Source organism: Neoarius graeffei, chromosome 15 (genome assembly GCF_027579695.1).
Source record: "Neoarius graeffei isolate fNeoGra1 chromosome 15, fNeoGra1.pri, whole genome shotgun sequence".
In the NCBI taxonomy this organism is placed as follows: Eukaryota; Metazoa; Chordata; class Actinopteri; order Siluriformes; family Ariidae; genus Neoarius; species Neoarius graeffei.
The window spans coordinates 9,056,806-9,072,477 of NC_083583.1; the positions used below are offsets into that span (position 1 = coordinate 9,056,806).

The 15,672-nt window shown below is 41.1% G+C and overlaps 1 protein-coding gene across 1 annotated transcript in view; it reads right to left on the reverse strand.

Annotated features, from left to right (window-relative positions):
* pkd1l2b (polycystic kidney disease 1 like 2b) overlaps positions 1-15,672 on the reverse strand; it is a 68,400-nt gene that overhangs the window by 40,892 nt on the left and 11,836 nt on the right. Inside the window, 6 exon segments of the mRNA XM_060941903.1 lie at positions 255-366; positions 604-680; positions 3,864-3,907; positions 8,073-8,183; positions 9,483-9,671; positions 14,650-14,808. Of these exon segments, the coding sequence (XP_060797886.1) occupies positions 255-366; positions 604-680; positions 3,864-3,907; positions 8,073-8,183; positions 9,483-9,671; positions 14,650-14,808 (692 nt within the window).

Here is a 15,672-nt window from a genome sequence, read left to right on the forward strand (position 1 = left end):
AAAAAATCTAAATAGAATTAAACAAATAACCTTCAGTGCATATACAAGAGCCAAAGCATCTAACATGCTTAAAGAGATTTGCAGAAATTCTTGAAAAGCTGTACTATTTACTATTTTATACATGCTCATTTACATTTCAGGAATAATTTCAGTGTAAAAGTAAAGCAACAGAGTAATTATCAAAAAGTCTTTATAAAGCTGATTTTTTTTTTTTTTGCTAATTCTATGTTTTTAACCTGTAGTTAAAAACTTACTTCACCGTTCCTCTGTACGAAAAACCACTCAACGCTTGTCACGTCCTTTGGGTCTGATTGTAGAGAAATATCACTGTTGACATTTATTTCATTATTACAGTTTGTCAAACACCTGAAAAAAAGGAAATACAGCAAAGAATTTTGTTGCAAGGGAAGCGGTTTAAAAAATGAAATGCACTAGTTTATACTGTACAACGTCTTCACACATACAGCAACCGCTGCTTTATCCATCCATGGGATATGAAAATAAGGAGTGAGAGGAGAAAAGGAATAAAACAATAATATATCATGAAAGTTAAAAAAAATACAAGAGTAAAAAAGTGGGATAAATAATAGGTCAGTGTCTTACTTGATTTTAATTTTAGCCTTATTGTTGTCATGTAAGTCTTTGCATGTGCAATCATCATCTTCATCCGACCTTTTAACCTTTCAACATGAAAAGGTAAAGAGTTAGAACATGAATAATATACACCGATCAGCCATAACATTAAAACCACTGACAGATGAAGTGAATAACACTGATTATTCTATCCATATTCACTGGATATAAGCAATCGTGCGCTCTGATTGGCTACTACTAGGCTATCAGCTCATATACCATGAGTAGAGAAAAACAAAATGGTGGAGCGTTTTGCTGAACCAACCGAGGACGAAATAAAAACTCTACTCGAAAACAAAAACCCCCCCCAAAAAATACAACCCCCCCAAAAAATAATATGGAATAAAAGTATTTGATGGTAAGAATGTATCTTCTTTTATTTTTCAAGAATTATTATTATTATCATGTTTTTCACAAATTGCTACTGTCATTTCGCTGGTTTGTTTACATTCTAAGCAGAAATGATTTATCGAATTTGCAACAAATAAAAATAAAAATGTTCTGTTTCTCAAAATCCAGTGAATGTGGATAGAATAAAAGAGTTATTCCACTCAATCTCGTCGTACATGGCTTATAGCCGACTCGGTGCTACGTGCCTCATCAGCTATCAGCTCATGTACGACTCGATTTCGTGGAATAACTGTAAATTATCTCATTACAATGGCACCTGTTAAGGGGTGGGATATATTAGGCAGCAAGAGAACAGTCGGTTCTTGAAGTTGATGTGTTGGAAGCAGGAAAAATAGGCGCGTGTAAGGATCTGAGCGACTCTGACAAATTATGATGGCTAGATGACTGGGTTTGAGCATCTCCAAAATGGCACATCTTGTAGGGTGTTTCCGGTATGCAGTGGTTAATACTGACCAAAAGTGGTCCAAGGAAGGAGAACTCAGGTGGATAAGGCACCATACCATAAATCTGGGGACCTGGGTTCGATTCTGACCCGAGGTCATTTCCTAATCCCTCCCCATCTCTCGCTCATTTCCTGTCTCTACACTGTCCTATCCAATAAAGGTGGAAAAAGCCCAAAAAAATCTTTAAAAACAATAAACAGTTTTGGGCACACTACTTTCAAAAATTAATTAGTTATAGTTACTAGTTATTTTTCCCAAAAAGTAACTGAGTTAGTAACGGAGTTACTTTGTCATAAAAGTAACTAATTACCAGGGAAAGTAATTATTCCGTTACATTTTGTGTTACCCCCCCCCCCCCCCCAAAAAAAAAAAAAAAAAATCTAATTCAATTAGTGTAATCATGGCGGCACGGTGGTGTAGTGGTTAGCGCTGTCGCCTCATAGCAAGAAGGTCCTGGGTTCGAGCCCCGGGGCCGGCGAGGGCCTTTCTGTGTGGAGTTTGCATGTTGTCCGCGTGGGTTTCCTCCGGGTGCTCCGTTTTTCCCCCACAGTCCAAAGACATGCAGGTTAGGTTAACTGGTGACTCTAAATTGACCGTAGGTGTGAATGGTTGTCTGTGTCTATGTGTCAGCCCTGTGATGACCTGGCGACTTGTCCAGGGTGTACCCCGCCTTTCGCCCGTAGTCAGCTGGGATAGGCTCCAGCTTGCCTGCGACCCTGTAGAAGGATAAAGCAGCTAGAGATGATGAGATGAGAATTAGTGTAATCATAATAAAAGTGAATGTTAAATGTGTTTAATGACTGAAATGGACACTTAACAGAACCAATTAATAACGTTATCTACACTATATTAATATTTTTGTGGGACAATGTGAGATAAGACATCTATCAAATTTAATAAAAAATTTTTGTAGTTATTAAAATTGTTATGTTACTAATTACTGGCCACTGATGAGAACAAACGCTTTGTTCCTCGACATAATGTGCATTGCACAGACATTTTTGCCTTTTATTTCAAGTAATGAAAAGTAATGGCTGTATTTCCAATGTGAAAACGCAGTGTTGGGCTGACCGCTCGCCATCGCTGTGTCTTCTGATTGAAAGTGTGTGCAGTAGTGCAGTAGGCGGAGCCTACCTGCGTATGCTGTCCAAATCTACTCTGATTGGCTTACTGTGCCGTTGTCTCGCGTCTCCCCGCCCCACACTAAAGCAGAGGAAAGAAAGGCTGAACGAGCAGCGTGCCAGATGAGAACAGCTTTAATAAAGTAACGCATAGTATTTTATTGTAAGTAACGGGAACGGCGTTATAACGATGTAAAAAGTAATTAGTTAGATTACTTGTTACTAAAAAAAGTAACGCCGTTAATAACGCCGTTTATTTCTAACGCCGTTATTCCCATCACTGGTCGCAAAGCAGCTTTACAGAATTTGAATGACTTAAAACGTGAGCTAATTTTATCCCTAATCTATCCCCAATGAGCAAGCCTGTGGCGATGGTGGCAAGGAAAAACTCCCTCAGACGACATGAGGAAGAAACCTCGAGAGGAACCAGACTCAAAAGGGAACCCATCCTCATTTGGGCAACAACAGACAGCATGTCATGTTAACAGTTTTAACATGAAGTCTGTTTCGTTGATGTTATAAACTCTTCATTGATGGAAACTTGAGTGCAAAACTGTTCATGACAACTGCAGTCCTAAAGTTAGTAAGTCACCTGTAGTCCTCAGCCATAAAAGCATTACTGTAAGAGTCCAGAGTGTCCTCCAGGTGTGACTTTCAACTGTCCTCATGGGGCCATCCTACTAGACATTGATATTAAACATTGGCAACAACTGGCTGGGAACAAGCAGAGTTGGTGGGACAAAGTTTCCCTCACTAGACCTAAATGAAACAGTCATCATCGTTTCGACGGACTGCATGATGATGATGATGATGATGAGCTCTTCTCTGGGATTGGACCATATGGGCTATCCTTCGTGCCCCATGCGACTCAATGAGCCTTCGATACTCATGACCCTGTCGCTGGTTCACCGATTGTCCGTCCTTGGACCACTTTTGGTAGGTACTAACCACTGCATACTGGGAACACACCACAAGATGTACCATTTTAGAGATGCTCAGACCCAATCATCGAGCCATCACAATTTGTCAAAGTCACTCAGATTCTTACACTTGCTCATTTTTCCTGCTTCCAACACATCAACTTCAAGAACTAACTGTTCTCTTGCTGCCTAATATATCCCACCCACTGACAGGTGCCACTGTAATGAGATAATCAACCTTCACCTGTCAGTGATTTTAATATTATAGCTCATCAGTATATTTTGTATTGTGATGAGACATAATTGATAAATTAATTATTTGATTCATTGTCTACCTTTGAAGAGATTTTGGCTTCATCACTTGCTGATACTTGGGGTTCTACATAAAAAAAAGTTCAGTGCAACAACAAAAATATTTGTAACATAAATAATATGAAATTACAAGTGCTAAGCATTCATGCACATAATGATAAACAAAACATTGCAAAGAGTTTAGGGCTCTTTCTCTGATAAGGGGTTACAAATGCCATATGCCAGGTTTGTGGTTGTGTAGCATGAGTGAGAATAAATAGAAATAAAAACCAAATATATTTTTTATTCATTGTATGTCTGTTAGATAGTATTGATAAAATGAGCAAGGTATCTTGCTGAATTAAAAAAAAAAAATCAGTGTCTTCGTCAAATAATGCGCTGTTTTGGAGACCCGTTTTGTGACAAAACTGGTGCTGGTATTTTAATCCAATGTCACTCTAATAAGATAAAATTAAAATTTTACTATCATGTACTGATGGAAAGGCTTAAACTCAAAGTTAAACACGGAAAATATTTTCACTGTAACTCTTCCCAAATCCATCATGCGCGCCGATCAAAAATTGTGCCATGTGCGTAACATCCACTGTCCATCTAAGTTACGATCATTCAGATAGTGTTTAAAGGGCTATTCTTAAAATAAATTTTAAAAAGCCAGGCATATGTTTGTTAAATAGATACAGTTGTAGTCAGAAGTTTACATACAGTGACATGAATGTCATCTTGGATATAAACGTCATGGCAATATTTGGGCTTTCAGTAATTTCTTTGAACTGTTCTTTTTCTGTGGCAGAATGACTGTACAGCATATAGCTTTAATTAAAAAAAAACACTAGAATTTGGTTCACAAGTTTTAAATTTCTTTGGGTTTTCTGAAATTAACCCAGGGTCAAAATTATACATACAGGGTCAAAAATTTACATACGCTCACTTAGATTATTAATTCAGAGGTGCTGAAACTTCCAAAATGTCTCTCATCTTGCCAAGGCCAAGGTCTCTTAACTTCCTGTTAGTGATCATGATTGACTACAACTGGTAGCTTCTCTGTGCCTTCATAAAAAGGGTTTGTTTACAGCACTCATTGGATTGACCAACACCCAGTAAAATGGGAAAGTCCAAGGAGCTCAGTGCAGATCTGAGAAAGAGGATTGCAGATGTACACAACTCCAGAATGTCTCTTGGAGTTATTTCTAAACAACTGCAAATTCCAAGATCAGTTCAAACAATTGTATGTAAGTTATTGTGAGGTGTAGTCACTTTGCCAAGCCACTTTGCTTCAAGAAAACCCAAACTGTCACCCTCAGCTGAAAGGAAATTGGTTTGGATGGTCAGGAACAACCTGGGAACCACCATGGCACAGCCCTGCCATGAACTGGAAGCTGATGGATCACTGTTTACAGTTCAGATCACTGTGGACCAAGAGGCTGCTATTCAAGAAATAACCCCCTGCTCCAAAACTGACACCTTCAAGCTTAACTAAAGTTTGAAGCTGACCACACGGACAAAGAAAAAGTCTTCTGGAGGACAGCTGTATGGTCAGATGAGACAAAAGATTGAGTTGTTTGAAGAAGAAGAAGAAGAAGAAGAAGAAACCTTTATTTGTCACATGCACACTTCAAGCACAGTGAAATTCATCCTCTGCATTTACCCCATCTGAAGCAGTGAACACACGCACACACACCCAGAGCAGTGGGCAGCCACACTAGAGTGCCCAGGGAGCAGTCAGGGCTTAGGTACCTTGCTCAAAGGCACTTCAGCTCAAGGCCGCCCCATGTTAACCTACAATGACCACCCCCACATTTGGCCACAATGACCACCATGTACAGAGAGACACTGTACCAGCTGGTGGTGGTGGTAGGGTCATCATGCTCTGGGGCTGTTTTGCTGCCAGTGGAACTGGTTCATTGCACAAAGTGGATGGAATAATGAAGAACGAGGACCACCTCAGAATTCTTCAGCATAAACCATCAGAAACTTGAACATGACTTGGGACTTACAACAGGACAATGAACCCAAACACGCATCAGAGCTGGTTGTGGAGGATAAAGCAGGCTAACATTAAGCTTAAAACAAGTCCTGACTTCAATCGTATTGAAAATATATGGACCGTGCTTATAAGTCGAGTCCATGCCAAGAAAAAAAAATTAATTGAACTCTACCAATTCTATCATGAAGAGTTGTGAAATATCCAACCAGAATTCTGCCAGAAGCTTGTTCATGGTAAACAAAAATGTTTGGTCAAGGTGAATCTTGCGAAAAGACATTTTACCCAAATATTAGGTGTGCTGTATGGATATTTTTGACCCTGTATGTATAATTTTGGCCCTGTATTGATTTCAGAAAACCCAAATAAAATTAAAACTTGTGCACCAAATTCTAGTGTTTTTTTTTTAATTAAAGCTGTATGCTGTACAATCATGGTGGTGTAGTGGTTAGCGCTGTCGCCTCACAGCAAGAAGGTCCGGGTTCGAGCCCCGTGGCCGACGAGGGCCTTTCTATGCGGAGTTTGCATGTTCTCCCCGTGTCCGCGTGGGTTTCCTCCGGGTGCTCCGGTTTCCCCCACAGTCCAAAGACATGCAGGTTAGGTTAACTGGTGACTCTAAATTGACCGTAGGTGTGAATGTGAGTGTGAATGGTTGTCTGTGTCTATGTGTCAGCCCTGTGATGACCTGGCGACTTGTCCAGGGTGTACCCCGCCTTTCGCCCGTAGTCAGCTGGGATAGGCTCCAGCTTGCCTGCGACCCTGTAGAACAGGATAAAGCGGCTAGAGATAATCTCTAATCATTATCTCTAGCCGCTTTATCCTGTTCTACAGGGTCGCAGGCAAGCTGGAGCCTATCCCAGCTGACTACGGGCGAAAGGCGGGGTACACCCTGGACAAGTCGCCAGGTCATCACAGGGCTGACACATAGACACAGACAACCATTCACACTCACATTCACACCTACGGTCAATTTAGAGTCACCAGTTAACCTAACCTGCATGTCTTTGGACTGTGGGGGAAACCGGAGCACCCGGAGGAAACCCACGCGGACACGGGGAGAACATGCAAACTCCGCACAGAAAGGCCCTCGCCGGCCACGGGGCTCGAACCCGGACCTTCTTGCTGTGAGGCAGCAGCACTAACCACTACACCACTGTGCCGCCCGAGATGAGAATTCTGATAAATTCATTTCATTTGGATTTAAATGTACGGTTGTAACCCTTCGTCCAACTGTTACGCACAAAACAAGTGCCTGCTAATTTCTTCTCAGAAGTGTTAAGACTGAGCTAACTAGATCATGCAGCTCTCCAGACACACTCATGTGATGTGACTGCATGAGACATCCGGGATGCGTGTAATGGCGGCAAGGAAGGTGAAAGTCGTCATCTGTCCAACAAAATTACGACCACGTTACATGCGTTACGCGCCATTGACTCCTGTAGTTTCAATTCATAAATATTTTATGAATCGAGCAAAGTTCTTTTTTATTTCTCAGGTTAAATAACAACCTTACAAAGTACATTTTAGTGTGTTATCACTACTCTGGCTCTAATAGTTTTTCCTGCATAAAATCTACATGAAATTTTGTTAAAAAAAAAAAGGTTGGAGCCAATTGATGCATTTTGTTTCTGCATGATATTTGAAATTCTTTTCTTTCTCTATTAAGAAGAGTTCCTATATTATTATTTCCCTATGAGAAATCATGACTATTTTTGTAAATCTTTTGGCTCAAAAACTAGTGTCCAGGTTACACGTGTGATGCCAGATTTTCACGGTTTTCAATGTGGTCTCCTGCGATGGCCTGGCAACTTGTCCAGGGTGTACCCCACCTCTTGCCCATAGTCAGCTGGGATAGGCTCCAGCCTGCCCGCGACCCTGTAGGACAGGATAAGCGGCTACAGATAATGGATGGATGGATGGATGGATGGAATGTGGTCTCCTGCACAGCACAGCACAGTGGGAGACTTATCTTCCCTTCATCATGTATATACCAGGGTGCTATAGCTATTAATTATAACCCGTATTTAAAGCTTTGAGTGCAGTTTTAAATTTTGAGTGGCATGTCACAAAGTACCATAGTAACCCTTTATCATAGAAAGAGCCAGATGTCTTTTAGACATGGCAGATGTTTCTGGAAAAGGATCTAAATAACATGAAAGATCTGAGATGTCAAATAAAGGAAGAATACATACAGTACCAATGCTAGCTTGATTCATTTTCGTATCGAATAAGAAGCAAATAGGTCTCTAACCGTTTTTGCAGTGATATTTTACAGACAGGTAACTTCCCAGTTGCGGACAAGGCTCTCCAAAGGCTGGTGTATCTCCAGGAACCTCACAAACTCGCTGACCTTTGCAGAAGTCTACGGATTAAACAGATTTACAATCATTTGAATGAGATGTGATGATTGCGTCAGCCATAGTCACATAACGAGCTTTCAGAATCACAGCTTTCATGCTTGATATGACAGAGGATTCTGTCCATTGAAAACAATGCATCGTTCATCACTGCTTGCTCAAAGACATTGATGGTCGAAAGGCAAATATCACAGGTAAATATTAGACTTTTAATGTTTTCAATTCATCCATGCTCTCAAGACTGACACTAGAATTTTGTGGCCCATTAGCATTGTTGACGTTGTGTTTGGCTTTTCTGCTAGAAGACATCTGCCCTGATGAGTAATGATAAACCCTTTATACAGTATTTGTGTACTGCGGCTGTGTTTGTTTTATAATCTGTTTGGTTTGAGGGTAAGTTGATACGACCAAATACGCCTGAACTCCACAACAATCCAACGTCAGCCATTTTTTCCTGCCTGGCCTTTTAATTGTGTGTTTTTGTGAAAGAAAGGCCGGATCATCACTCATTCATTCTTGGAATTAATAAAGGTACCAAACTGAAGTATTTCTTGTCACTGAAAATCGTATTATTCTATCCACATGCACTGGATATGAGCAATCATGCACTCTGATTGGCTACTCTACTACTAGGCTATCAGGTCATATACCATGAGTAGAGAAAAACAAAATGGCAGAGCATGTTGCTGAACCAACCGAGGATGAAATAAAAACTGTAGTTGAAAACAAACCCCAAAAAATTATCAAGTATTTAAAAGAAACAGAAATAGCTCAAAGAATATAGGGATTTTTTTCTTCAATATCGCCTGTTCCACACTCCAGCCCAGTTGGTGGCGGTAATGCACCTTTAAGTTGGTTTTCCAAACACCAAAAAACCATAAAAAGAAGAGGACCCCCCCCAAAAAAAGCAACAAAATATGGAATGAAAGTATTTGATCGTAAGAACGTATCTTTTTTTCAAGAATTATTATTATTATAGCATTTTTCACAAATTGCTCCTGTCATTTCGCAGGTTTGTTTACATTCTAAACGGAAATAATTTTGTCAGACGTTTTGTATAAAGTTTTTATTTATCGAATTCGCTAAAAATAAAAATGTTCTGTTTCTCAAAATCCAGTGATTGTGGATAGAATAAAAGTTATTCCACGCAATCTCGTCATACTCAGTGCTACGTGCCTCATCAGCTATCAGCTCATGTACAACTCGATTTCATGGAATAACTGTTAAATGGTACCACCTGAATAAGGAATAGTTCAGTTTGGTACCCTTCTTTCTGAGAGTTGAAATGTTTGAAAAGGATGTACCTGATACCACACGCTCCACATCCGTCCAGCTGCACCGGTCCTGTCCAGATGTGTGCGAAAGAGAATGGTTGGCTCTGCAGTAGTGCACTGTGCTCCTACCGTAGAAGCTCTCATCGATCTCTATGACCTGCCCGGAATCACACTTCAGCATGGCGTTGTTGTCCACACAGGCGAGGCTCTGTCCTGATTCTAAAACAAGCACAAAAAATGCAAATACACTCCGCAACTGTCAAAGCATACAGTATATCTGGATAACAATGATAACAATTTAAATACTGTAGATCAGAGCGATAATGATTTAAACATGGGACAGGAATCTGGAAAAAGTACACCTACAATTAGACTTACCATAATGTCGGGATGGAACCAAAAACAAATACGTTATTCAGGTTGAACAGATAATGTGTTCTTAACACATCCAAATATCCACTCACCGGCCACTTTAATAGGAACTTGTTCTTGAGTCTAAGATCCCTGTTCTTGGCTGCAGGAGTGGAACCCAATGTGTTCTTCTGTTTTCTGTTGCATGCTGAGATGCTTTTCTGCTCACCACGGTTGTAAAGAGTGATTATATGAATTACTGCTACGATCCTGGGGGCCTTCACCCCACCAGGATAAGGAACTGTGTAACCTTGTCAAGGTGTAGCAGCTTGTTCCAACCTGGTTTGTCTGCCCGGGTCTGGTGCATGGGAGACCTGTAACCTTTGGGGGGCTTAAGACACCAGGGAGGTACTAATTAGCAGTTCCGCCAATCCCTCTCCCAGAGGTTAAATGGGTTTGCGTAAGGCCAACAACCTTACCTAGAAAAAGACTTGTTACTGAAGCACCGATGATAATCCATGGCAAGAGAAGGAGGGGCCACCCTAGAAACTCCTGGAGGCGAGACACGGAGCGGGAGCTGATTGGACTGGGGATGCGTTGGGAAGATCTGGAGAGGGAAGCCCAGAACCGAGCTAGATGGAGGAAGATCATCGGTGACCTATGCTCCGTATGGAGCCAAGGGCCCAAGTAAGTAAGTAAGTACTATATAAATTCCTTCCTGGCAGCTCGAACCAATCCGTCCATTTTCCTCTGACCTCTCTTATCAACAAGGCGTTTGTTTCCATCCACAGAATTGTCGCTCACTCACTCAGTGTTTTTTGTTTTTCGCACCATTCTGTGTAAACTCTAGAGACTGTTGTGTGTGAAAACGCCAGGAGATCAGCGGTTTCTGAAAGACTCAAACCTGTATTTCATTCGGCTCAAACCAACACCCATGTCACAGTGAAACGAAAGTCACACTTTGAGATCACAATTTTTCCCGTTCTGATGTTTGAAGTGAGCATTAACTGAAGATTTGTATCTGTATGATTTGATGCATTGTGCTGCTGTCAAGGGGTCGGCTGATTAGAGAACTGCATATCACAGCAGGTGGATGGGTGTTCCTAATAAAGTGGCTCTTGAGTGTAAATATGAATAGAAGGTGGTTTATTTGTTTATCCCCCCCCCAGGACTAGACTGAATCTGACAGAGTTACAGTCGTGTCTCGGTTCTGGGATCCCCCAGACAACAAAAATCTAAGTTTTGTGAGTTTTTTTTTTTTAAACTTTCATGCAAGTATAGACCACCAGATAATGACCATGTACATTAACACGAACAGCAAGTTGGCTTAGTGGTTAGTGTGTCTGCCTCTTGACTGGAAGGTTGTGAGTTCCACTTGCAGTTAGGTCATACCAAAGACCATTATCACCATGAAGACATGATATACCAAGGTTGATGTGCAAGAACTCAAGTGTCCTGCACAAAACCCTGACCTCATCCCCCTGAACACCTTTGGGATGAACTGGAACACCAACTTACTGGCCTAGTGGTTAGCGTGTCCACCTCTTGACTGGGAGATCACGAGTTCTACTCATGGTTGGGTCATACCAAAGACCATCATAAAAATGGTACCTACTGCCATCTGGCAAGGCACACTGCAATACAGATGTGAGTGGGGAGTCAAACTCTTGCGGTTACGAGAGGACCAGCCCTCCACTGTAACCCTAGCTGTACAGGTGAGAGGCTGAGGGCTATGGAGATCAATGCTGCACCCATACGCCTCAAAAGAGCTGGTTAGTACTGGGATAGGAGACTGCCTGGGAAGACCAGATCCTGGTGTGGAAGGGACTTTGACTTTTGACATGAATATGACCCGGTCTTTAGTAACAACCTGGTTATGCAGGTACAAACAAAATAATCACCCCTTTGATCGGGATTAAAGTTGAGGTTGTGAGCACATCCGTCGAGTGATGTAGCTGAGGTTGAAGAACTGCCAGAAGCAGAATCCAGAACTAAAATATCCGAATCTGTATTCAGATTTAAACCCAGCATGGGTGTAGGTTTAAATCTGAATACAGATATGAATATTTGGAGCATTAAATGATATGGATACAGCTAGGGGAAGTCATGGCCTAATGGTTAGAGAAGCTGCTTTGGGATCAAAAGGTTGCCAGTTTGGTTTCCTGGACCAGCAGGAATGGCTGAATTGTCATTGAGAAAGGCACCTAACCCCCAACTTCTCCCCAGGCTACTCTGGGTATGTTGTACATCACTCTGGATAAAACCGTCTGCTTAAATGCCATTAATGTAATGTAATATGTACGTTAGATCCTGACCATGTTGTCATAATATATTATTAACAGAAATACCAATGTATGTGTTTTAACAAATCGTTATAGAGAATGAATTTTCTGTCTGTTTGAATGCCATTTGTTTCTTCTTTCAATTGCCTTTAATTGAAATTTCTAGTGTGATGTCCAAGTTTGATGGACATCACACCTGATATGTCACCTAAAGAGAGAACAAATTATGGAAAATTTAATATCCGTTTCCAAGGCCCCATAGTCTGGAATGATATCGATGTTGATATGATTAAACAAAAACTAAAACAAAACTTTCTTAGCAGCTACAAGTTAATTTTTTATATGAATACACATTCAGATAATATCACTGCTTTGCAAGACACATTTGACTTTTTCTGGTATATTGTGTCGTTTTTGTGTTTTATATGGAAAGTGTGTAAACGTCTGACCGTAGATAGCAAACACTTTCCTTAAAGCTGACAACCTGGCACAGCGGCGCGGGAAGACATTGTCGGCAGGGGGTGCTGTGACGTGACCTGGGACATTTTTTTGAAGGGGGGTCTGGGGGTCCTCCCCCAGAAAATTTTGTATTTCTTAGATGCAATTTCCTGCATTTTAACCAATCAGGCGTCCGAAATCCTTTTAAGCTTGCAATTGCAATATTTCGTTAAACTGCCTACTACTTATAGGCCTAATCCGTAAAAACGACTTTTTTTTTTTTGAGTGATGACGGAAGAATCTGAAGCCTGTCTGTCAATGACAATTCTCAGTTAACACGATTACGAAGGACAGGTTATTTTAGAAGCAAAAGCGCACAGCTGTGGTTTAACAGTCGCAGGTTTTACATCTGCTCTAGATAAACTGAAGGAGACGCGGATTCCACCCGATTACAGCCTTACATACCCAGATCCAGTCAAGCGAGTGTGCATTTCAAATACAGTAGTTAGTCGCACACACACACACACACACACACACACATGAAACAGAACAACACTCTCGCTGGAACAACACAAACACCATGGTTCTCTCAATCAACAGACCGAAATCCATGAACCCACTCATCCTACTACTATGGGTTAGTCACACTAACTTAGTGTTCTATTGCAAAAATCACTCATAAAAGTGATGCAGCGGTATTTCACACTCTCCATTAAGAAAAGTAAAAGTAAAACATGATGAGCATGGACACACTGTTTTAAACGAACATTTTTTAAGACTGTAGTTACATCTGAGTCAACTTCAAAGCACGATGCTAGCAACACCTGCACTTGTTCAAGGCATACCAAATAGGCTCAATTGAACACGACACAGCGGGCAAAATTAATAACCAAATGGCCTTACCTTAAAACGCTGTCTTGATCATATGACTTCTCGCAATTATTCCACTTAAATCCACACGGTTCTCTTCTGAGACATAGTAACTATTAAGTATCAACTAACTAACTAACTAACTAACTAACTAACTCTTACTCTTCTCTACAGACGGTCGACTCGTACTCGCTTCCTGTTGTAATTTCGCGCGCTGAAAAGCTGAACGTCAACGTCATGACAAAAAAAATTCTGATGGTCCACTAGGCTACATATTAAGTTATAAGTTTTAATTAAATCCTTTTTTAAATAACTAAAATGTAGCCCTCATCATCCTACATCTAAAACATGACATATAAAATCAGCAGAGCCAAATGAAAACAAATAAATAAACAAATATATTTTCACGTAAGTTTTGTTTTATGTTCATGTCAGTTTTGAGGGTCCACCACCAGCGGGTGCGGCCGGACCACCAGGGGGTGCGGCCGGACCCCCCGCACCCCCGGTTCCCGCGCCGGTGACCTGGCATATTTAGCCATCTAGGGTTATTTCAGGTATTAAAACTCGTTATGAAAAGTTCTCATCTCATCTCATTATCTCAAGCCGCTTTATCCTTCTACAGGGTCGCAGGCAAGCTGGAGCCTATCCCAGCTGACTACGGGCGAAAGGCGGGGTACACCCTAGACAAGTCGCCAGGTCATCACAGGGCCGACACATAGACGCAGACAACCATTCACACTCACACCTACGGTCAATTTAGAGTCACCAGTTAACCTAACCTGCATGTCTTTGGACTGTGAGGGAAACCGGAGCACCCGGAGGAAACCCACGCGGACACGGGGAGAACATGCAAACTCCACACAGAAAGGCCCTCGCCGGCCCCGGGGCTCGAACCCAGGACCTTCTTGCTGTGAGGCGACAGCACTAACCACTACACCACCGTGCCGCCCGTTATGAAAAGTTGTTCTTTATTATTAAAACTTGTGATGGAAACAGAAGTGATATGGATTTGTAAGAAATTTCAGTTAATGATTCTTGTAAGATTCCCACATGACCAGAGGCACTACCTTTAGCTGAATACAGTTTGTCCTTTTTTTTTTTTTTTGGAAAGGGTTCTGTATTTTCTCTCAATGGTAGCCTAATTTCTATTGCATTTAAACTCGAACATGATCATGCACAATTAAGCTGGTTTTCTGTACAAATTGAACTTTGCACCATCATAGTTCGATCAATAGCATTAAGAGTATGGCACTAACCAAACTCGCAGATAAAGAAGAACTTCTGGCTGCAGTTACTGGTTGCTCCCCATTGAAAATCTGATTCTTTGGCGATGTAGCCACAGCTGGCACCGGACACGGCCTCCCCGAGCCAGTTAGAGTAACTCAGGTCAGATCCATCCAACCAGAAGAACAGACCTACAGTATAAATACAACATTTAGATTTTTTTTCCAGCATCAATCAGTAATTAGACCTGTTTTGAGTACTGTCTTAGAAAAAATGGTTCTTTAAGGGTTCATTGGCTCATTAGACAGTTGGGGGGGGGGGGGTTCAGTTTATGTCACACTGATATAACATTGATAAATATGGATCTAAAGTAAAAGTAAATTACATTTTAAACACACACTGTCAGAAATAGGGGTACAGTAGGAGTCCATTGTAGGGTACAGTAGGAGTCCATCCACCCTAAGGTACAATTTACACTGATGTACCACTTAGGGCTCATTATTGGACTTCAAGGTAACTATGTGTACCTTTTTAGGGTCAAAAAGGTACATGTACACTACCGTTCAAAAGTTTGGGGTCACTTTGAAATGTCTTTATTTTTGAAAGAAAAGCACTGTTCTTTTCAATGAAGATCACTTTAAACTAATCAGAAATCCACTCTATACATTGCTAATGTGGTAAATGACTATTCTAGCTGCAAATGTCTGGTTTTTGGTGCAATATCTCCATAGGTGTATAGAGGCCCATTTCCAGCAACTCTCACTCCAGTGTTCTAATGGTACAATGTGTTTGCTCATTGCCTCAGAAGGCTAATGGATGATTAGAAAACCCTTGTACAATCATGTTAGCACGGCTGAAAACAGTTGAGCTCTTTAGAGAAGCTATAAAACTGACCTTCCTTTGAGCAGATTGAGTTTCTGGAGCATCACATTTGTGGGGTCGATTAAATGCTCAAAATGGCCAGAAAAATGTCTTGACTATATTTTCTATTCATTTTACAACTTATGGTGGGAAATAAAAGTGTGACTTTTCATGGAAAACACAAAATTGTCTGG